Here is a 22,238-nt window from a genome sequence, read left to right as displayed (position 1 = left end):
GGTTTGTCAGGATAGTGGGATTTCCGAGGGTGTGGCTGTGTAGGTGCTGATGTGCCACATGTGTGTACAGTCGGGTATCTGTGAGTAATAAGGCGGTGTGTATATTTGCATTTCATGCTGCGTGGCATCGCACAGTGGGTCGGGAGCACAAGCAACTACCAGTCAGTCTGAGGTTTAGACCTGTGACCGCATCTGAAGAGTTGAAAGATGCTGCTCGGTGGGCTCAGGATGTAAGGAGCTAGAAGGTGAGAGAGGCTTGGATGGGCAGGGCATATCTGGTGAAGTGCAGGAGAGGTATCAGGCTGGCTTCAGCAAGGGGAAGCATGGCCTGGTAGACATATAGAAGGGGTAGGGACTGCAAAGTCTTTACATTGTGTGAGACAGTGAGGTTCACATGAAGGCATTGGAAGGTGAATGGAAGGGTACTCACCCTGACGACCCAAGTAAGGTCGTTGAATTCATCACCACATTGAGTTGCTGTTATGGCACCATGTTCCGGGCTGAAATGTGGTGTGCCATCTCCCTCCACAGCCTCTCCAGAATCATAGGCGGATGTCTTCATCCTCCTCCCAGCTGGCCGGCACTCCAGCGACTCTCCACTGCCTCCAGCAAGAGTGGTGGGCGAGAAGCGGGCACTTAGCTGGCGTCCTCCTTCCTCCTCCATGTTGGCGCTATGAAGACACTGTGGAGCTGGAGCTGCTCATACTCTAACTTACCTTGCCGCGCCTTTAATACTCGGCTGTTCCCGGGATCTGAATCAAAGTTCGGCACATGCGCAATGGGTTTGCTAATTTACCAACCAAACTTTCGTATGGCCACCCCCGAGCTCTGGTGTGCAACGGCCTCTGTCTGCTCGTCGTCCAATTCTGACGATTTTCGGGGTAAAGGCGCAAACTTTTTCAAGGCAATAAAATTACCGCTCCGACTGGGTAACCATCCCAAATAAGACGTGACTGAATTTCACCTCCAATACCTTAAATCATCTTTCTGATTGTCCTCTGTACCTTCAGAATGGCAGTGACCTTCACCTGTGGTCAGGTGACTATAGCAGTGCAGGTAATACCCCAGATAACCTCCCCACGTCCTGAAACAACAGCGATTTAACTGCTGTCTATTCACAGTCTGCCCCTTTCTCAGTGTATACAATAGCTCAGCTAATCTACCCAAGACCTAATATAATGACAGTGGAACTTCCTTCAGGGGAGTTACTTTCAAAGCTCAGATTATTGATAACTGAGGGCAGAGCGCCAATGTCGGAGTGCAGCACATCTGGTATGAGACCAGAATTGGAGGAGCACATCGATCTCGAAGGATTGTAGGCTGAAGGAGATTCAGAGATAGGGAGGGTGTGATGCAATGGAGGATTCTGAATACAAGAATGAGGCTATTTAAATCGATACGGTGCCTGAACAGAAGCCAATGTAGGTCAGCGAGCACAGGGGTAATTGATGCGAGTTCAGATATGGGCAGCAGAGGTTTAGTTAAGCTCGTTAATGCAGTGTGTAAGGTGGGAGGCCGGCCAGGAGGGAATCGGAATAGTCGACTCTGAGATAACAAAAGGCATGGATGATTTCAGCAGCAGATGAGCTGAGGCAGAGGCAGAGACGGATTATATTGTGGAAGGAGGCAGACTTCGTGATGGAGTGAATATGGGGTCGGAAGCTCTAATAATGGCCAAATGGAATGCTGAGGAGAACTTCTGTCCATTCACAGTCTGTCCCACTCACAGATTGCACCATAACCCAGATAACCTGCCAGGGTCTGATACAGTAACAGGGGACTCCTGAACATTCAGTCTGTCCCACTCACAGATTGCACCATAACCCAGATAACCTGCCAGGGTCTGATACAGTAACAGGGGACTCCTGAACATTCAGTCTGTCCCACTCACAGATTGCACCATAACCCAGATAACCTGCCAGGGTCTGATACAGTAACAGGGGACTCCTGAACATTCAGTCTGTCCCACTCACAGATTGCAACATAACCCAGATAACCTGCCAGGGTCTGATACAGTAACAGGGGACTCCTGAACATTCAGTCTGTCCCACTCACAGATTGCACCATAACCCAGATAACCTGCCTGGGTCTGATACAGTAACAGGGGACTCCTGAACATTCAGTCTGTCCCACTCACAGATTGCACCATAACCCAGATAACCTGCCTGGGTCTGATACAGTAACAGGGGACTTCTGTCCCACAAACAGATTGCACCATAACCCAGATAACCTGCCAGGGTCTGATACAGTAACAGGGGACTCCTGAACATTCAGTCTGTCCCACTCACAGATTGCACCATAACCCAGATAACCTGCCTGGGTCTGATACAGTAACAGGGGACTTCTGTCCATTCACAGTCTGTCCCACTCACAGATTGCACCATAACCCAGATAACCTGCCTGGGTCTGATACAGTAACAGGGGACTTCTGTCCATTCACAGTCTGTCCCACTCACAGATTGCACCATAACCCAGATAACCTGCCAGGGTCTGATACAGTAACAGGGGACTCCTGAACATTCAGTCTGTCCCTATCCCACTGATATCCAAAGCTCTATTTTACAGTAAATACTAGAATCAAGTGAGGATTTCACACATTTCTCGCTCATTGTTTACTTTCAGTAACTGAGTTTTAATTGCGACATGCACCTTTTATTGTAACCGTGAATTCAATCTTAGCAATATTTTACTGAGAAGTTACTTTTATGTCAATACAACTAACATTGAGAACCACTTTCTGTCTGTTCTAATTGAAGATGCTCAACAGAAACACAAGGAAACACTCCGGGTACAAACTGAAACACTGAGAGTGAACACTATCCTAATAAAGGAGAAGGTTAAGGTTTTCCAGCTGGTTGATCGATACACTGAGCTAACGGTCATTTCTACTGTTCGAGATCGGAGACTTGTAGAACATGAACTGCTGGCAAGAGGCCGAGACCATGAAGAGTGGACAAAGAAACATCTCCGGGGAGAACTGGAGAAAATCCGAACTGATCAGTTGTTCCACAGCAGTTTTTCCCGGAGAAAATCAGAATCCGGGAGTTCAGCAGCAGTGAGTGGAGTCGCGGGGATTGGAAAAACAACACTGGTACAAAAGATGGTTCATGACTGGGCCACGGGGAAAATATACCCCCACTTTCAATTTGTTTTCAGTTTTAAATTCCGGGATTTGAACACCATTAACTGTACAATAAACCTGTGGAATCTGATATTCATGTTCTATCCATACTTGCGGAATATTCTGGGAGAGCTCTGGAAGAACCCAGAGAGATTGCTGTTTATATTCGATGGTTTGGATGAATTCAAGGACAGCATCGATTTTGCTGACAATCGGAGAAATACAGAACCTCAGTACAGGTGCACAGATCCCGAAGACCGGTGTGGAGTGTCTGACATTGTGTACAGTTTAATACAGCACAAGCTGCTCCCAGGATGTTCAGTGCTAGTGACCAGCCGTCCCACTGCATTACATTTATTGGAAAAGGCTGAGATCAGTGTCTGGGCTGAAATCCTGGGATTTGTTGGTGAAGAACGGAAGGAATATTTCAACAAGTTTTTTGAAGATCAGACGGTGGCAGCAGCTGTTATTAAACACGTGGAGGAGAACGAGATCCTGTACACCATGTGCTACAACCCTTCCTACTGCTGGATCCTCGGTCTGGCACTGGGTCCCTTCTTTACACAAAGAGACAGGAGACATCAGCCAGTTCCCAAGACCATCACCCAACTGTATTCCTACTATATCTACAACATTCTGAAAAACCACAGCCGAGAGATTGAAAGCCCCCGTGATGTGTTACTGAAGCTCGGTGAGATGGCCTTCACAGGAGTCTCCGAGAAGAAGATTGTGTTTAGAAATGGAGATTTGATCAAATACAATCTGCAACCTTCCCAGTTCCTGTCTGGGTTCATGATGGAACTTTTGGAGAGAGATGATTCTGCCCAGAGTGTGGTGTACACATTCCCACACCTCACCATCCAAGAGTTTGTAGCCGCTCTCGCACAATTCCTGACTCCCAATCCCGGGGACATCCTGAAACTCCTCCGTGAAGCCCACAGCAAGGAAGATGGGCGATTTGAGATATTTCTCCGTTTTGCTGCTGGTCTCTCCTCCCCACACTCAGCTCGGCCCCTGGAGCTGTTTCTGGGTTCATTTCTTCATCAAACCACCTGCCAAGTGATTGACTGGGTGAAGGAGAAGGTTGAAGGACAGATTGGGAACACAGGGAGTGTAACTGGTCAACGGAACCTCCTGAACACATTCCACTACCTGTTTGAGTCTCAGAATACAGCACTGGCTCAGCTCACAGTGGGATCTGTGGAATCACTTACATTTAGTGGATTGACATTGACCCCGATTGACTGTGCGGTCCTGTCTCATGTCATTGGGCTCTGTGATACAATAAAAGACCTCGATCTGCGGAAGTGCAACATTCAGTGTGAAGGCCTCCAGCGGCTGGGATCCGTACTCCACAAATGCCAGGTGTTGAGGTAACTGTTTTTGTCTCTAACTGTTGGGTGAATTGTAGAACAGTCACAGATTGTGTTGTTGCTCCGTAATAAAGGGAAACAAACAGTTCAGTTAAACCAGAGAGAAGCAGATTGAAGACAAGTATGACCAATAATCAGGGGATCGGTTAGTAATACCCTAAGGGCTGGAGAATCTAGAATGGATCCTTGTGAACAAATAGGGATTTTACAGTCTTTTGTCGCATCAACAAATGCAGCTCACTGAGAGTCTGAAAACATAATTACATTAGGCCCGAAATTTGCGGTCGGTGGCTTCCTGCGGGCAGACGCCTCCGACCGAAAAATAAATTCCCAAAGTACCTGGTGGTCCCGGAGGAACGTAGACTTGCGGTCCGAGGCCTAGATGGGCTGCCCAGCAAATGGGCTCACGTCCCACGAATGTAAACTGGGATCACGTGGCCTGGACCACCAATGAACATGGAATGTTCTCATTGATTATATTGGGACAAGCTCCAAGTACTATCACTGAAAATACTCCTGAGAACACAGAGAAACAGCACAATAAAAAACACCTCATATTTAAAATTAATTGAAATATTATTGAAAGTTTCAGAAAAAAATGATTTTTTAAAAAATATGTTTCAATAGGGTTAAAAATACCTTCATACACAGGGTGTTTAATATAAAAACTAGTGATAAATTTAATTGCTCTCGAATTTAAAACTCTTATGCTGGTAAAAGTAGGTTCTACACCTGCCTTTTCCAGGCATGAGTTTGAAGGACATTCTCTGAGCAGGAGTTGGACAAATATCCCGATCTCTGCGCGCCAATGTCCTTCTCCTGGGGACATTTTGACAAATTGCAAATTCAGGTTCTCGCACATGCGCATTGTGTGCAGAGAACCTGCATTTCTGGGACCTCTGAATACGTGCGCACATCGTATGCACCTGGGGATTCCGCAGTGTACGGCCTTAAATCATATTTAATAAGCTGGACAGTGGAATGTAAATATAAAATCTAAACTGGCAGTAAAGGTAGAATTCATTTAAAATGTTTTCCACGTCCACCATTTCAACTGGGAACGGGACAGAAACAAGAGTTTAAACATCTAATAGTTAGATATTTACCCCAATACCGTGCAGCGTGTATCTTGTCGATGGGGAAGTTTCCTGCATTGGGAATATTGGAGAATCGGGAATTCTTTCAGCTGTAAGTGTTTCAAATTATTTACAGTCCTGAACATTTCGACTGATATTCAGGATCTTCAATCTGCCGGTAAAAAGGTTCCAATCTCGTGTGGTGTGGGGTATTATTCCCGGGGTACAGACACACACCGGCCAATCGAGTGTGGTGTGGGGTATTATCCCCGGGGTACAGACACACACCGGCCAATCTAGTGTGGTGTGGGGTATTATCCCCGGGGTACAGACACACACCGACCAATCTAGTGTGGTGTGGGGTATTATCCCCGGGGTACAGACACACACCGACCAATCTAGTGTGGTGTGGGGTATTATCCCCGGGGTACAGACACACACCGACCAATCTAGCGTGGTGTGTGGTATTATCCCCCGAGTACAGACACACACCGACCAATCTAATGTGGTGTGGGGTATTATCCCCGGGGTACAGACACACACCGACCAATCTAGTGTGGTGTGGGGTATTATCCCCGGGGTACAGACACACACCGACCGATCTAGCGTGGTGTGTGGTATTATCCCCCGAGTACAGACACACACCAGCCAATCTCGCGTGGTGTGGGGTATTAGCTCCGGAGTACAGACACACTCCAGCCAGTGGTGTGACCTCTCACCGGGTAAACCGGGGGCAGTGAACCTGGGAATTTCCCATGATTCACCCGACTCGGGGCGGGAATTTCAAAAAATTCCCCAGTTTAATGGGGAATACAGTGAGTGACTGCTATCCCCTATAAACTCGGAGTACAGATTTAAACCATGTAACAGGACAGGATGAACTCTCCTTGTTACGTGAAATCCTGGGGGGATTTTACAGCAGCAGTTGGCGCCGTTTCACAATATAACTCGCCCTGAGATATTATACAGATTAATATAATGCACCGAGCATAAAGTACAGGGAATCGCCGTTTTATCATTTGATTTGGGGAAAATTGCCACATTCCCATCAAACCCAGGATTTAGGAGCTGCACAAATGGGACATGTTTCCCCAAACATGAGGGATCCGGTCACTGAGCTCCAGGAGGGTAATTCTGATCATCGCGGAATGAGATCGGACAGAGGGACATTTACAGGCTTCACACAGACAGCACTTTATTTAATAAATACATTTACTGACAGTCCCTGAATATATGGGGAGTTGAACAGAGTGAGATTAAATATTGGGGGAATATTGCGGGGGTCAGTGGGTGCGATCGGTGGTGGGTCAGGTGGAAAATTATTTATTTGACACTGGGTCGGGACCCCGCTGTTAACCCGCCCCACACAACTTTCCCAAATATCAGGTCTGCCAGCACTGAGCAGACCCGACACACAGCAGCGGGGGAGGCAATTCAGGTCATTATCACCTTGTTAACGATTAACAACTCATTTCAGTCCATCCTCAGAGTTTACCAGGTCACCCACGGGGTCCACGCTGCTCGGGGATCACGTCGGGTAACCAGGGCAGGAGTTGAATGGCCATGGAATCATCTCATTACTTGAAAGCTGGAAATGTGCTATAAAATCTCCATTGTCACAGCTGTTCACTTTCCAAGCTCAGAAGCTGTTGCTTGTTGTGTTTGAAAGACAGATGAGCTTTATGCAGGTTGCAAATGTTTGGAGAAAGCTCTCTATCCAGTGTCCCCTCTCTCACCATTGACAGATCGCTTCTGTTATCCCAAGTTCACTTGCCATCTAGTCCTCAGATTCTGACCATGATCAGCCCCCACACCAGCAGCACCAACAACACACCGACCTTCTCTGCAATCACCTGATGCTGCACAGGACAGAGGGTATCAGCACCCACCCACATTTCTGCCCGGGAGATCAGGGATGGCCTCACCATGGTCAGATGTACTTCATTTGATACTGTACACCCTGGCTGTCACACGATGCACCAGGTTAGCACCACCCCTCACCAACAACATAAAGCACCCCGACAATGCCCAAACCATTCCTTTCACACACATCAACATTGCAGGGGTTCCATTATATCTCACCATTCATTGCAACTCACTCAGCCACTTCCAAAGGTGCACACAGGTCTGCCCAAGCATGGAAAGTATTGACAATATAGATTTCAATGCTTGCCAGTGTATTAACAGAAACTTCAGGTAAACATCGGCTAAAAGACCCAAGTGCTTACCGTTGTGTGTTGTTAGTTGGTGTGATTGGAGAAGGATGAGGGTGAGTGTAAGGGGTGGTGAGTGAGATGGGGATGTGATAATGTAGATAGAGAGGGATGGATGGAGGTGCAAGGTAAGTTGGTGTGAGTAAGGATGTGCAGGAGTAGGGTAGGGAAGGCAGAGTGATGGGGATGTGATGAGCTGCACAGCAGGATGGGCTTGCATCCTCGGGTCTTGAGAGAAGTAGCGGCAGGGATTGTGGGTGCATTGGTTGTAATTTACCAAAATTCCCTGGATTCTGGGGAGGTCCCAGCAGATTGGAAAACTGCAAATGTAACGCCCCTATTTAAAAAAGGAGGCAGACAAAAAGCAGGTAACTATAGACCAGTTAGCCTAACATCTGTGGTTGTGAAAATATTGGAGTCCATTAAAGAAGCAATAGCAGGATATTTGGAAAAGCAAAATTTGGTCAGGCATGTTTGACAAATTTGCCGGAGTTCTTTGAGGATGTAACGAACAGGGTGGATAAGGGGAACCTTTATGTAGATGTGGTATACTTGGACTTCCAGAAGTCATTTGACAAGGTGCCACATTAAAGGTTACTGTACAAGATAAAAGTTCACGGGGTTGGGGGTAATATATTAGCATGGATAGAGGATTGGCTAACTAACAGAGAGCAGAGAGCAGAGAGTCGGGATAAATGGTTCATTCTCGGGTTGGCAATCAGTAACTAGTGGGGTGCCGCAGGGATCAGTGCTGGGACCCCAACTATTTACAATCTATATTAATGACCTGGAAGAAGGGACTGAGTGTAACGTAGCCAAGTTTGCTGACGATACAAAGATGGGAGGAAAAGCAATGTGTGAGGAGGACACAAAAAAATCTGCAAAAGGATATAGATAGGCTCAGTGAGTGGGCAAACATTTGGCAGATGTAGTATAATGTTGGAAAGTGTGAGGTCATGCACTTTGGCAGAAAAAATCAAAGAGCAATTTATTATTTAAATGGAGAAAAATTGCAAAGTGCTGCAGTGCAGCGCGACCTGGGGGTACTTGTGCATGAAACACAAAAGGTTAGTGTTGTGTCTTGGATAAGGAGTCAGACTAGATACCGCAAGCTCAAAGTAAAGTGTGACCATAGTCCTTTATTACAGGTCTCGGAGTGCGTCTCCAATCTGTGAGGCCTCCTTATGTACAGGTGCTCCCAGGGGATTGTGGGATCCCTTGGGACTCCAGGGGATGAGCCCTCTGGTAGTTAAACATGGTATTTCAGGTTTACATATATAACAGTTACACAGAAAGCAGGTACATAGAAACATAGAAAATAGGTGCAGGAGTAGGCTATTCGGCCCTTCGAGCCTGCACCACCATTTAATAAGATCATGGCTGATCATTCCCTCAGTACCCCTTTCCTGCTTTCTCTCCATACCCTTTGATCCCTTTAGCCGTAAAGGCCATATCTAACTCCCTCTTGAATATATTCCTCTTGAATACAGCAAGTAATCAGGAAGGCCAATGGTATCTTGGCCTTTATTGCAAAGGGGATGGAATATAAAAGCAGGGAAGACTTGCTACAGCTATACAGGGTATTGGTGAGGCCACACCTGGAATACTGCGTGCAGTTTTAGTTTCCATATTTACGAAAGGATATACTTACTTTGGAGGCAGTTCAGAGAAGGTTCACTCGGTTGATTCCGGGGATAAGGGGGTTGATTTATAAGGAAAGGTTGAGGAGGTTGGGCCTCTACTCACTGGAATTCAGAAGAATGAGAGGTGATCTTATCGTAACGTATAAGATTATGAGGGGGCTCGACAAGGTGGATGCAGAGAGGATGTTTCCACTGATGGGGGAGACTAGAACTAGAGGGCATGGTCTTAGAATAAGGGGCCGCCCATTTAAAACTGAGATGAGGAGGAATTTCTTCTCTGAGGGTTGTAAATCTGTGGAATTCTCTGCCTCAGAGAGCTGTGGAACCTGGGACATGGAATACATTTAAGACAGAAATCGACAGTTTCTTAAACAATAAGGGGTTAAGCAGTTATGGGGAGCGGGCGGAGAAGTGGAGCTGAGTCCATGATCGGATTAGCCATGATCTTATTGAATGGCGGAGCAGGCTCGAGGGGCCGTATGGCCTACTCCTGCTCCTATTTCTTATGTTCTTATGAGGATCAGTTTGGATTTGCAGTAACGTTTTGTGATCCACTGAGATCATTGAAAGGTTTGCACCACTGCAGCCAGGTCCCCCTGACTACATCCCTGCTTGTGCAATGTGTACCCAGACTGCATTGGTCTCCTGGGGAGGTCTCTTCCGCCCATGGGAAGGGAAGAGGACCTCCCTGTGTGCTGTGAATCCCTCCATAGCCATATGGAGGTAGTGCTGGGAGAGCAAGGGTGCAGCGGTGCACCTCTGTACAGAGCTGGTCAGTGTTTGCAGCAGCTCACTGACAGCACAACTGTGGACATCAATGTGCGCACGGTCCCTTTAAGAGAACCGGCTGATGCCGCGTCACCAGACCCGCTTCTTCCAATTGGTTGGGAACCACACTGGGTGGGGCTTAACACGGCCAATCAGAGGAGAGTTTCACAGAGCGGGCTGGAACCGGACACGAGATGGGGACCCACCACCGACCCCGGTCACACCGGACCCACCCAGGTGGGGAATCCCGGCCCAAAACTGGGTATTAATTTACTGATGTACTTTCAGTGATTGCTGTAATATCCGAGAGAGAGAATATATCCGATCCGGGGTTTGGTTCAGTTTGTTTCTCACTCTGTTTGTGTTTAGACTGAGTTATAATAACCTGGGAGATTCAGGAGTGAAACTGCTGTCTGTGGCTCTGAGGGACCCGGACTGTAAAATACAGGAACTGCAGTAAGTACCAGACTGTGTGAGATTGTGTTTATAATAACTGGGTGTCTGACACTGAACATTATTATTAGTATCAGTAATAGTGTTATTAATAAACACTGAATTACAGGTTGAGCGTCCAAAATCTGGAATATTCTGGACTCCGGCTCAATCCATGCTCGGGTCGTCCGGAATCCGTAAAATGTTCCGGAATCTGGACCGGACGACCCTGCTGACCTCGGGCCTCGCTCCCCTTACCTTGGGGCCTCGTCGCTGGCTCAGCCGAACACCTTCTTCCTGGCGGGGCCTCGCCCGATCGCCTCCACAACCGTGGGTCCCCGCCCGATCGCCTCCACGGTGGGGCCTCGCCCGATCGCCTCCACGGTGGGGCCTCGCCAGATCGCCTCCACGGTGGGGCCTCGCCCGATCGCCTCCACGGTGGGGCCTCGCCCGATCGCCTCCACGGTGGGGCCTCGCCAGATCGCCTCCACGGTGGGGCCTCGCCCGATCGCCTCCACGGCGGGGCCTCGCCCGATCGCCTCCACAACCGTGGGTCCTCGCCCGATCGCCTCCACGGCGGGGCCTCGCCCGATCGCCTCCACGGTGGGGCCTCGCCAGATCGCCTCCACGGTGGGGCCTCGCCCGATCGCCTCCACGGTGGGGCCTCGCCCGATCGCCTCCACGGCGGGTCCCCGCCAGAACGCCTCCACGGCGGGGCCTCGCCCGATCGCCTCCACGGTGGGGCCTCGCCCGATCGCCTCCACGGTGGGGCCTCGCCCGATCGCCTCCACAACCGTGGGTCCTCGCCAGATCGCCTCCACGGCGGGGCCCTGCCCGATCGCCTCCACGGTGGGGCCTCGCCCGATCGCCTCCACGGTGGGGCCTCGCCCGATCGCCTCCACGGTGGGGCCTCGCCCGATCGCCTCCACGGCGGGGCCTCGCCCGATCGCCTCCACGGTGGGGCCTCGCCCGATCGCCTCCACGGCGGGGCCTCGCCCGATCGCCTCCACGGCGGGGCCTCGCCCAATCGCCTCCACAACAGTGGGTCCTCGCCCGATCGCCTCCACAACAGTGGGTCCTCGCCCGATCGCCTCCACGGCGGGGCCTCGCCCGATCGCCTCCACGGCGGGGCCTCGCCCGATCGCCTCCACGGCGGGGCCTCGCCCGATCGCCTCCACGGCGGGTCCTCGCCAGAACGCCTCCACGGCGGGGCCTCGCCCGATCGCCTCCACGGCGGGGCCTCGCCCGATCGCCTCCACGGCGGGGCCTCGCCCGATCGCCTCCACGGCGGGGCCTCGCCCGATCGCCTCCACGGCGGGGCCTCGCCCGATCGCCTCCACGGCGGGGCCTCGCCCGAACACCTCCACGGTGGGGCCTCGCCCGATCGCCTCCACGGTGGGGCCTCGCCCGAACACCTCCCCGGCAGGGCCCCGCCCGAACACCTCCCCGGCAGGGCCCCGCCCGAACACCTCCCCGGCAGGGCCCCGCCCGAACACCTCCCCGGCAGGGCCCTGCCCAAACACCTCCCCGGCAGGGCCCCGCCCGAACACCTCCCCGGCAGGGCCCCGCCCGAACACCTCCCCGGCAGGGCCCCGCCCGAACACCTCCCCGGCAGGGCCCCGCCCGCTCACCTCCCCGGCAGGGCCCCGCCCGAACACCTCCCCGGCAGGGCCCCGCCCGAACACCTCCCCGGCAGGGCCCCGCCCGAACACCTCCCCGGGAGGGCCCCGCCCGCTCACCTCCCCGGCAGGGCCCCGCCCGCTCACCTCCCCGGCAGGGCCCCGCCCGAACACCTCCACGGCAGGGCCCCGCCCGAACACCTCCCCGGCAGGGCCCCGCCCGCTCACCTCCCCGGCAGGGCCCCGCCCGAACACCTCCCCGGCAGGGCCCCGCCCGCTCACCTCCCCGGCAGGGCCCCGCCCGAACACCTCCCCGGCAGGGCCCCGCCCGAACACCTCCCCGGCAGGGCCCCGCCCGCTCACCTCCCCGGCAGGGCCCCGCCCGAACACCTCCCCGGCAGGGCCCCGCCCGAACACCTCCCCGGCAGGGCCCCGCCCGAACACCTCCCCGGCAGGGCCCCGCCCGAACACCTCCCCGGCAGGGCCCCGCCCGCTCACCTCCCCAGCAGGGCCCCACCCGAACACCTCCCCGGCAGGGCCCCGCCCGAACACCTCCCCGGCAGGGCCCCGCCCGAACACCTCCCCGGCAGGGCCCCGCCCGAACACCTCCCCGGCAGGGCCCCGCCCGAACACCTCCACGGCAGGGCCCCGCCCGAACACCTCCCCGGCAGGGCCCCGCCCGCTCACCTCCCCGGCAGGGCCCCACCCGAACACCTCCCCGGCAGGGCCCCGCCCGAACACCTCCCCGGCAGGGCCCCGCCCAAACACCTCCCCGGCAGGGCCCCGCTCAAACACCTCCCCGGCAGGGCCCCGCCCGCTCACCTCCCCGGCAGGGCCCCGCCCGAACACCTCCCCGGCAGGGCCCCGCCCGAACACCTCCCCGGCAGGGCCCCGCCCGAACACCTCCTTGGAGAGCAACACCCCCACCACCCCCCGCAATGTTGACATTCCGATATCCGGAAATACTTGAACCTGAGCTCGGGTGTTTTGGATTTCGGATGTCAGAAACATGTTCCGAAGTCCGGAAAAACACTAAAACTGCCTCGGCCTCGGTCCCGAGGTCGCCGGATTCGGGACACTCAACTGCATTAGTATCAGTAATAGTGTTATTAATAAACACTCTACATTATTATTAATAATAACACTATTACTGATAGTAAACACTCTACATTATTATTACTATCAGTAATAGTGTTATTAATAAACACTGGGGATTTACTCTGATTCCTGTTATGTCTCTCTCTGATCCCCAGGCTGCGTCATGTCGATCTCACAGATTCTGGTGTCGAGGATCTCGCCTCCGCTCTCAGTACAAACCACTCACTGACGGTTCTGGACCTGGGATTTAATAATCTGGGAGATTCAGGAGTGAAACTGCTGTCTGCGGCTCTGAGGGACCCGGACTGTAAAATACAGGAACTGCAGTAAGTACCAGTCTGTGTGAGATTGTGTTTATAATAACTGGGTTTCTGACACTGAACATTATTATTAGTATCAGTAATAGTGTTACTAATAATATTCAGTGTTTATTAATAACACCATTACAGATACTGACACTAATAAACACTGAATATTACAGGTTGAGTGTCTAAAATCCGAAATGTTCCTGAACCCGGACTCCGGGACAATCCGTGCCAGGGTCGTCCGGAATCCGTAAAATGTTTTGTAATCTGGACCGGATAACCCCGCCGACCTCTGGTCTCGCCGCCCTTACCTTGGGGCCTCCTCACTGGCCCACCCGAACACCTTCCTCCAGGCGGGGCCCCACCCGAACACCTTCTTCCCGGCGGGGCCCCACCCGAACACCTTCTTCCCGGCGGGGCCCCACCCGAACACCTTCCCTGTGGGGCCCCACCCGAACACCTTCCCGGCGGGGCCCCACCCGAACACCTTCTTCCCGGCGGGGCCCCACCCGAACACCTTCCCTGTGTGGCCCCACCCGAACACCTTCCCTGTGGGGCCCCACCCGAACACCTTCTTCCCGGCGGGGCCCCACCCGAACACCTTCCCTGTGGGGCCCCACCCGAACACCTTCCCGGCGGGGCCCCACCCGAACACCTTCTTCCCGGCGGGGCCCCACCCGAACACCTTCCCTGTGTGGCCCCACCCGAACACCTTCCCTGTGGGGCCCCACCCGAACACCTTCTTCCCGGCGGGGCCCCACCCGAACACCTTCCCTGTGGGGCCCCACCCGAACACCTTCCCTGTGGGGCCCCACCCGAACACCTTCCCTGTGGGGCCCCACCCGAACACCATCCTCCCGAACACCTTCCCTGTGGGGCCCCACCCGAACACCTTCCCTGTGGGGCCCCACCCGAACACCTTCCTCCAGGCGGGGCCCCACCCGAACACCTTCCCTGTGGGGCCCCACCCGAACACCTTCCCTGTGGGGCCCCACCCGAACACCATCCTCCCGAACACCTTCCCTGTGGGGCCCCACCCGAACACCTTCCCTGTGGGGCCCCACCCGAACACCTTCCTCCAGGCGGGGCCCCACCCGAACACCTTCTTCCCGGCGGGGCCCCACCCGAACACCTCCACTCCCCCCCCCCCCCCCACTCTTTCTGACGTTCCGAAATCCGGAAATACCCGAATCTGAACTCGAGTGTTCATGGATTTCGGACTTCAGAAACACATTCCGAAGTCCGGTGAAACACACAAACTGGCTCGGCCTCGATACAGAGGTTGCCGGATTCGGGACGCTTAACTGTGTCACTAATAATCATGTTCAGTGTTTATTAATTACACTATTACTGATACTAATAATAATGTGTTTATTAGTATCAGTAATAGTGTCATTAATAAACACGATACATTATCAGTATCAGTAATAGTGTTGCGATTAAACACTGGGGATTTACTCTGATTCCTGTTATTTCTCTCACTGATCCCCAGGCTGGATGCTGTCGATCTCACAGATTCTGGTGCCGAGGATCTCGTCTCCGCTCTCAGTACAAACCGCTCACTGACGGTTCTGGACTTGGGATCAAACTCCTTCACAGACCGATCTTGCCCCGCTCTCTGCCACCTCATACTGACCTGCAGGAGTCTGGAGCGGATCTGGTGAGTGTTTGTGTTAATGTTTAATGTAATAAAATATAAATAAGTTCAGTCACTATTTATGGGTAATATTTGACTGTAATGAACATTCAAATATTAACCCAGTCTCCGTTATTTACACTGTTGTTCAATCTGTTTATTTCCTGTTTAATCTGTAATCTGTTTCAGGCTGAAGGGGAATCATTTCAGTTCAACCGGACAGAGACACCTGGAGTCGCTGCGGGAATCCAGACCTAGACTGAGAGTGGATGTGTGAACATTTCACTGTGTGACCATCACTGCTCCCATTGTGTGAACATTTCACTGTATGACCATCACTGCTCCCATTGTGTGAACATTTCACTGTATGACCATCACTGCTCTCATTGTGTGAACATTTCACTGTGTGACCATCACTGCTCTCATTGTGTGAACATTTCACTGTGTGACCATCACTGCTCCCATTGTGTGAACATTTCACTGTATGACCATCACTGCTCTCATTGTGTGAACATTTCACTGTGTGACCATCACTGCTCCCATTGTGTGAACATTTCACTGTATGACCATCACTGCTCCCATTGTGTGAACATTTCACTGTGTGATCATCACTGCTCTCATTGTGTGAACATTTCACTGTATGACCATCACTGCTCTCATTGTGTGAACATTTCACTGTGTGACCATCACTGCTCCCATTGTGTGAACATTTCACTGTATGACCATCACTGCTCTCATTGTGTGAACATTTCACTGTATGACCATCACTGCTCCCATTGTGTGAACATTTCACTGTATGACCATCACTGCTCCCATTGTGTGAACATTTCACTGTATGACCATCACTGCTCTCACTGTGTGAACATTTCACTGTGTGACCATCACTGCTCTCATTGTGTGAACATTTCACTGTGTGACCATCACTGCTCTCATTGTGTGAACATTTCACTGTATGATCATCACTGCTCCCATTGTGTGAACATTTCACTGTATGACCATCACTGCTCCCATTGTTTGACTATTTGGGCCGATTTTTGGCCCCTCCCCTTTAACCCTTCGCGCTCCAGGTTTAAATCCTACCGGCCCTTTAACGGTTTCCCGCTCGAGCTGAGCGAGCGTCATCTCCCATTGTGAGGTCAGAGGCCCCACCCCAGGGTCACGTGACTCAGCCGCCCTGCCCCCACATCGCTGCTTCTGCTTCCTAATGGGGCACTGGGGAAATGCACAGACAGGAAGGGCCCAGGATGGGGCTCAGTCTGGGCTGTAGTGGGACACTGACAATTGTGCTCAGTATTCCTGGGGGTCTCTCCCAGAGAGGAGTCAGACTGTGTAACAAGTGTCCCTGTGTACAGTGTGTCTCTCCCAGTGAGGGGTCAGACTGTGTAACAAGTGTCCCTGTGTACAGTGTGTGTCTCCCAGTGAGGAGTCAGACTGTGTAACAAGTGTCTCTGTGTACAGTGTGTGTCTCCCAGTGAGGAGTCAGACTGTGTAACAAGTGTCCCTGTGTACAGTGTGTGTCTCCCAGTGAGGAGTCAGACTGTGTAACAAGTGTCCCTGTGTACAGTGTGTGTCTCTCCCAGTGAGGAGTCAGACTGTGTAACAAGTGTCTCTGTGTACAGTGTGTGTCTCCCAGTGAGGAGTCAGACTGTGTAACAAGTGTCCCTGTGTACAGTGTGTGTCTCCCAGTGAGGAGTCAGACTGTGTAACAAGTGTCCCTGTGTAGAGTGTGTCTCTCCCAGTGAGGAGTCAGACTGTGTAACACGTGTCCCTGTGTACAGTCTGTCTCTCCCAGTGAGGAGTCAGACTGTGTAATAAGTGTTCCTGTGTACAGTGTGTGTCTCCCAGTGAGGAGTCAGACTGTGTAACAAGTGTCCCTGTGTACAGTCTGTCTCTCCCAGTGAGGGGGTCAGACTGTGTAATAAGTGTCCCTGTGTACAGTGTGTGTCTCTCCCAGTGAGGGGTCAGACTGTGTAACAAGTGTCCCTGTGTACAGTGTGTCTCTCCCAGTGAGGAATCAGACTGTGTAACAAGTGTCCCTGTGTACAGTGTGTCTCTCCCAGTGAGGAGTCAGACTGTGTAACACGTGTCCCTGTGTACAGTGTGTGTCTCCCATTGAGGAGTCAGACTGTGCAACAAGTGTCCCTGTGTACAGTCTGTCTCTCCCAGTGAGGGGGTCAGACTGTGTAACAAGTGTCCCTGTGTACAGTGTGTGTCTCCCAGTGAGGGGTCAGACTGTGTAATAAGTGTTCCTGTGTACAGTGTCTGTCTCCCAGTGAGGAGTCAGACTGTGTAACAAGTGTCCCTGTGTACAGTGTGTGTCTCCCAGTGAGGAGTCAGACTGTGTAACAAGTGTCCCTGTGTACAGTGTGTCTCCCAGTGAGGGGTCAGACTGTGTAACAAGTGTCCCTGTGTACAGTGTGTCTCTCCCAGTGAGGAGTCAGACTGTGTAATAAGTGTTCCTGTGTACAGTGTGTGTCTCCCAGTGAGGAGTCAGACTGTGTAACAAGTGTCCCTGTGTACAGTCTGTCTCTCCCAGTGAGGGGGTCAGACTGTGTAATAAGTGTTCCTGTGTACAGTGTCTGTCTCTCCCAGTGAGGGGGTCAGACTGTGTAATAAGTGTTCCTGTGTACAGTGTGTGTCTCTCCCAGTGAGGGGTCAGACTGTGTAACAAGTGTCCCTGTGTAGTGTGTCTCTCCCAGTGAGGAGTCAGACTGTGTAACAAGTGTCCCTGTGTACAGTGTGTCTCTCCCAGTGAGGGGTCAGACTCTGTAACAAGTGTCCCTGTGTACAGTGTGTGTCTCCCAGTGAGGGGTCAGACTCTGTAACAAGTGTCCCTGTGTACAGTGTGTGTCTCTCCCAGTGAGGAGTCAGACTGTGTAACAAGTGTCCCTGTGTACAGTGTGTCTCTCCCAGTGAGGAGTCAGACTGTGTAACAAGTGTCCCTGTGTACAGTGTGTCTCTCCCAGTGAGGGGTCAGACTGTGTAACAAGTGTCCCTGTGTACAGTGTCTCTCCCAGTGAGGAGTCAGACTCTGCAACAAGTGTCCCTGTGTACAGTGTGTCTCTCCCAGTGAGGAGTCAGACTCTGTAACAAGTGTCCCTGTGCACAGTGTGTCTCTCCCAGTGAGGAGTCAGACTGTGTAACAAGTGTCCCTGTGTACAGTGTGTCTCTCCCAGTGAGGAGTCAGACTGTGTAACAAGTGTCCCTGTGTACAGTGTGTCTCTCCCAGTGAGGAGTCAGACTGTGTAACAAGTGTCCCTGTGTACAGTGTGTCTCTCCCAGTGAGGAGTCAGACTGTGTAACAAGTGTCCCTGTGTACACTGTGTCTCTCCCAGTGAGGGGTCAGACTCTGTAACAAGTGTCCCTGTGTACAGTGTGTCTCTCCCAGTGAGGAGTCAGACTCTGTAACAAGTGTCCCTGTGCACAGTGTGTCTCTCCCAGTGAGGAGTCAGACTGTGTAACAAGTGTCCCTGTGTACAGTGTGTCTCTCCCAGTGAGGAGTCACACTGTGTAACAAGTGTCCCTGTGTACAGTGTGTCTCTCCCAGTGAGGAGTCAGACTGTGTAACAAGTGTCCCTGTGTACAGTGTGTGTCTCTCCCAGTGAGGAGTCAGACTGTGTAACAAGTGTCCCTGTGTACAGTGTGTCTCTCCCAGTGAGGAGTCAGACTCTGTAACAAGTGTCCCTGTGCACAGTGTGTGTCTCCCAGTGAGGGGTCAGACTGTGTAACAAGTGTCCCTGTGTACAGTGTGTCTCTCCCAGTGAGGAGTCAGACTCTGTAACAAGTGTCCCTGTGCACAGTGTGTGTCTCTCCCAGTGAGGGGTCAGACTCTGTAACAAGTGTCCCTGTGCACAGTGGGGGAAGGTGGCTCAACCGTGGCTAACAAGGGAAATTAAGGATAATGTTAAATCCAAGGAAGAGGCATATAAATTAGCCAGAAAAAGCAGCAAACCGGAGGACTGGGAGAAATTTAGAATACAGCAGAGGAGAACTAAGGGTTTAATTAAGAGGGGGAAAATAGAGTACGAGAGGAAGCTTGCCGGAAACATAAAAACTGACTGCAAAACCTTCTATAGATATGTGAAGGGAAAAATATTAGTGAAGACAATCGTAGGTCCGTTGCAGTCGGATTCGGGTGAATTTATAATGGGGAGCAAAGAAATGGCAGACCAATTGAACAAATACTTTGGTTGTCTTCACAAAGGAAGACACAAATAACCTTCCGGATGTACGAGGGGACCGACGGTCTAGTGAGAAGGAGGAACTGAAGGATATCCTTATTAGGCGGGAATTTGTGTTCGGGAAATTAACGGGATTGAAGGCCAATAAATCCCCAGGGCCTGATAGTCTACATCCCAGAGTAAAGGAAGTGGCCCTAGAAATAGTGGATGCATTGGTGATCATTTTCCAACAGTCTATCGACTCTGGATCAGTTCCTATGGACTGGAGGGTTGCTAATGTAACACCACTTTTTAAAAAAAGAGGGAGAGAGAAAACAGGTAATTATAGACCGGTTAGCCTGACATCAGTCGTGGGGAAAATGTTGGAATCAATCATTAAGGATGAAATAGCAGCACATTTGGAAAGCAGTGATAGGATTGGTCCAAGTCAGCATGGATTTATGAAGGAGAAATCGTGCTTGACAAATCTTCTGGAATTTTTTGAGGATGTAACAATAGAGTGGATAGGGGAGAACCAGTGGATGTGGTGTATTTGGACTTTCAAAAGGCTTTTGACAAGGTCACACACAAGAGATTGGTGTGCAAAATCAAGGCACATGGTATTGGAGGTAATGTATTGATGTGGTTAGAGAACTGGTTGACAGACAAGAAGCAGAGAGTCGGGATTAACGGGTCCTTTTCAGAATGGCAGGCAGTGACTAGTGGGGTGCCGCAGGGCTCAGTGCTGGGACCCCAGCTCTTTATAATATATATTAATGATTTGGATGATGGAATTGAGTATAATATCTCCAAGTTTGCAGATGACACTAAACTGGGTGGCGGTGTGAGCTGTGAGGAGGATGCTAAGAGGCTGCAGGGTGACTTGGACAGGTTAGGCGAGTGGGCAAATACATGGCAGATGCAGTATAATGTGGATAAATGTGAGGTTATCCACTTTGGGGGCAAAAACATGAAGGCAGAATATTATATGAATGGCGGCAGATTAGGAAAAGGGGAGGTGCAGTGAGACCTGGGTGTCATGGTTCATCAATCATTGAAGGTTGGCATGCAGGTACAGCAGGCTGTGAAGAAGTCAAATGGTATGTTGGCCTTCATAGCGAGGGGATTTGAGTATAGGAGCAGGGAGGTCTTACTGCAGTTGTACAGGGCCTTGGTGAGACCACACCTGGAATATTGTGTTCAGTTTTGGTCTCCTAATCTGAGGAAGGACATTCTTGCTATTGAGGAAGTGCAGCGAAGGTTCACCAGACTGATTCCTGGGATGGCAGGACTGACATATGAGGAGAGACTGGATCAACTGGGCCTTTATACACTGGAGTTTAGAAGGATGAGGTGTGATCTCATAAAAACATATAAAATTCTGATGGGATTGGACAGATTAGATGCGGGAAGAATGTTCCCGATGTTGGGGAAGTCCAGAACCAGGGGACACAGTCTTAGGATAAGGGGCAGGCCATTTAGGACCGAGATGAGGAGAAACTTCTTCACTCAGAGTTGTTAACCTGTGGAATTCCCTGCCACAGAGAGTTGTTGATGCCAGTTCATTGGATATATTCAAGAGGGAGTTAGATATGGCCCTTACGGCTAAAGGGATCAAGGGGTATGGAGAGAAAGCAGGAAAGGGGTACTGAAGGCATGAACAGCCATGATCTTATTGAATGGTGGTGCAGGCTCGAATGGCCTACTCCTGCATTTATTTTCTATGTTTCTCCCCCAGTGAGGAGTCAGACTGTAACAAGTGTCCCTGTGTACAGTGTGTCTCTCCCAGTGAGGAGTCAGACTGTGTAACAAGTGTCCCTGTGTACAGTGTGTCTCTCCCAGTGAGGAGTCAGACTGTGTAACAAGTGTCCCTGTGTACAGTGTGTCTCTCCCAGTGAGGGGTCAGACTGTGTAACAAGTGTCCCTGTGTACAGTGTCTCTCCCAGTGAGGAGTCAGACTCTGTAACAAGTGTCCCTGTGTACAGTGTCTCTCTCCCAGTGAGGAGTCAGACTGTAACAAGTGTCCCTGTGTACAGCGTCTCTCCCAGTGAGGAGTCAGACTGTGTAACAAGTGTCCCTGTGTACAGTGTGTCTCTCCCAGTGAGGAGTCAGACTGTGTAACAAGTGTCCCTGTGTACAGTGTGTCCCCCAGTGAGGAGTCAGACTCTGTAACAAGTGTCCCTGTGTACAGTGTCTCTCTCCCAGTGAGGAGTCAGACTGTGTAACAAGTGTCCCTGTGTACAGTGAGGAGTCAGACTGTAACAAGTGTCCCTGTGTACAATGTGTGTCTCCCAGTGAGGAGTCAGACTGTAACAAGTGTCCCTGTGTACAATGTGTCTCTCCCAGTGAGGGGTCAGACTGTGTAACAAGTGTCCCTGTGTACAGTGTGTCTCTCCCAGTGAGGGGTCAGACTGTGTAACAAGTGTCCCTGTGTACAGTGTGTCTCTCCCACTGAGGAGTCAGACTGTGTAACAAATGTCCCTGTGTACAGTGTGTCTCTCCCAGTGAGGGGTCAGACTGTGTAACAAGTGTCCCTGTGTACAGTGTGTCTCTCCCACTGAGGAGTCAGACTGTGTAACAAATGTCCCTGTGTACAGTGTGTCTCCCAGTGAGGAGTCAGACTGTGTAACAAGTGTCCCTGTGTACAGTGTGTCTCTCCCAGTGAGGAGTCAGACTGTGTAACAAGTGTCCCTACAACCCTCTGAGTTCTCTCCACTCTGACCTATTGCCCAGCCTCGATTTTCAGCGCTCCACTGTTGGGCCCATGTTTTCAGCAGCCAAGCTCCTCAACTCT

At 51.5% G+C, this 22,238-nt stretch overlaps 2 protein-coding genes across 7 annotated transcripts in view; one reads left to right on the top strand and one right to left on the bottom strand.

The window, feature by feature from the left end:
* Window positions 1–13,673, top strand: part of LOC139242933 (NACHT, LRR and PYD domains-containing protein 3-like) — a 207,331-nt gene extending 193,658 nt beyond the window's left edge. The window contains exons 8-10 of the mRNA XM_070870579.1: window positions 2,757–4,494; window positions 10,483–10,650; window positions 13,499–13,673. Of these exons, the coding sequence (XP_070726680.1) occupies window positions 2,757–4,494; window positions 10,483–10,650; window positions 13,499–13,673 (2,081 nt within the window). The remainder of the gene's footprint in view (window positions 1–2,756; window positions 4,495–10,482; window positions 10,651–13,498) is intronic.
* The window catches only part of LOC139242937 (uncharacterized), a 596,540-nt gene that overhangs the window by 280,980 nt on the left and 293,322 nt on the right, over window positions 1–22,238 (bottom strand). The window lies entirely within an intron of this gene.

The sequence above is a fragment of the Pristiophorus japonicus genome, unplaced genomic scaffold, assembly GCF_044704955.1.
Source record: "Pristiophorus japonicus isolate sPriJap1 unplaced genomic scaffold, sPriJap1.hap1 HAP1_SCAFFOLD_154, whole genome shotgun sequence".
Classification (NCBI taxonomy): Eukaryota; Metazoa; Chordata; class Chondrichthyes; family Pristiophoridae; genus Pristiophorus; species Pristiophorus japonicus.
The sequence above is the reverse complement of the archived record's forward strand: the minus strand, read 5'-3'. Positions and strand labels throughout refer to the sequence as shown.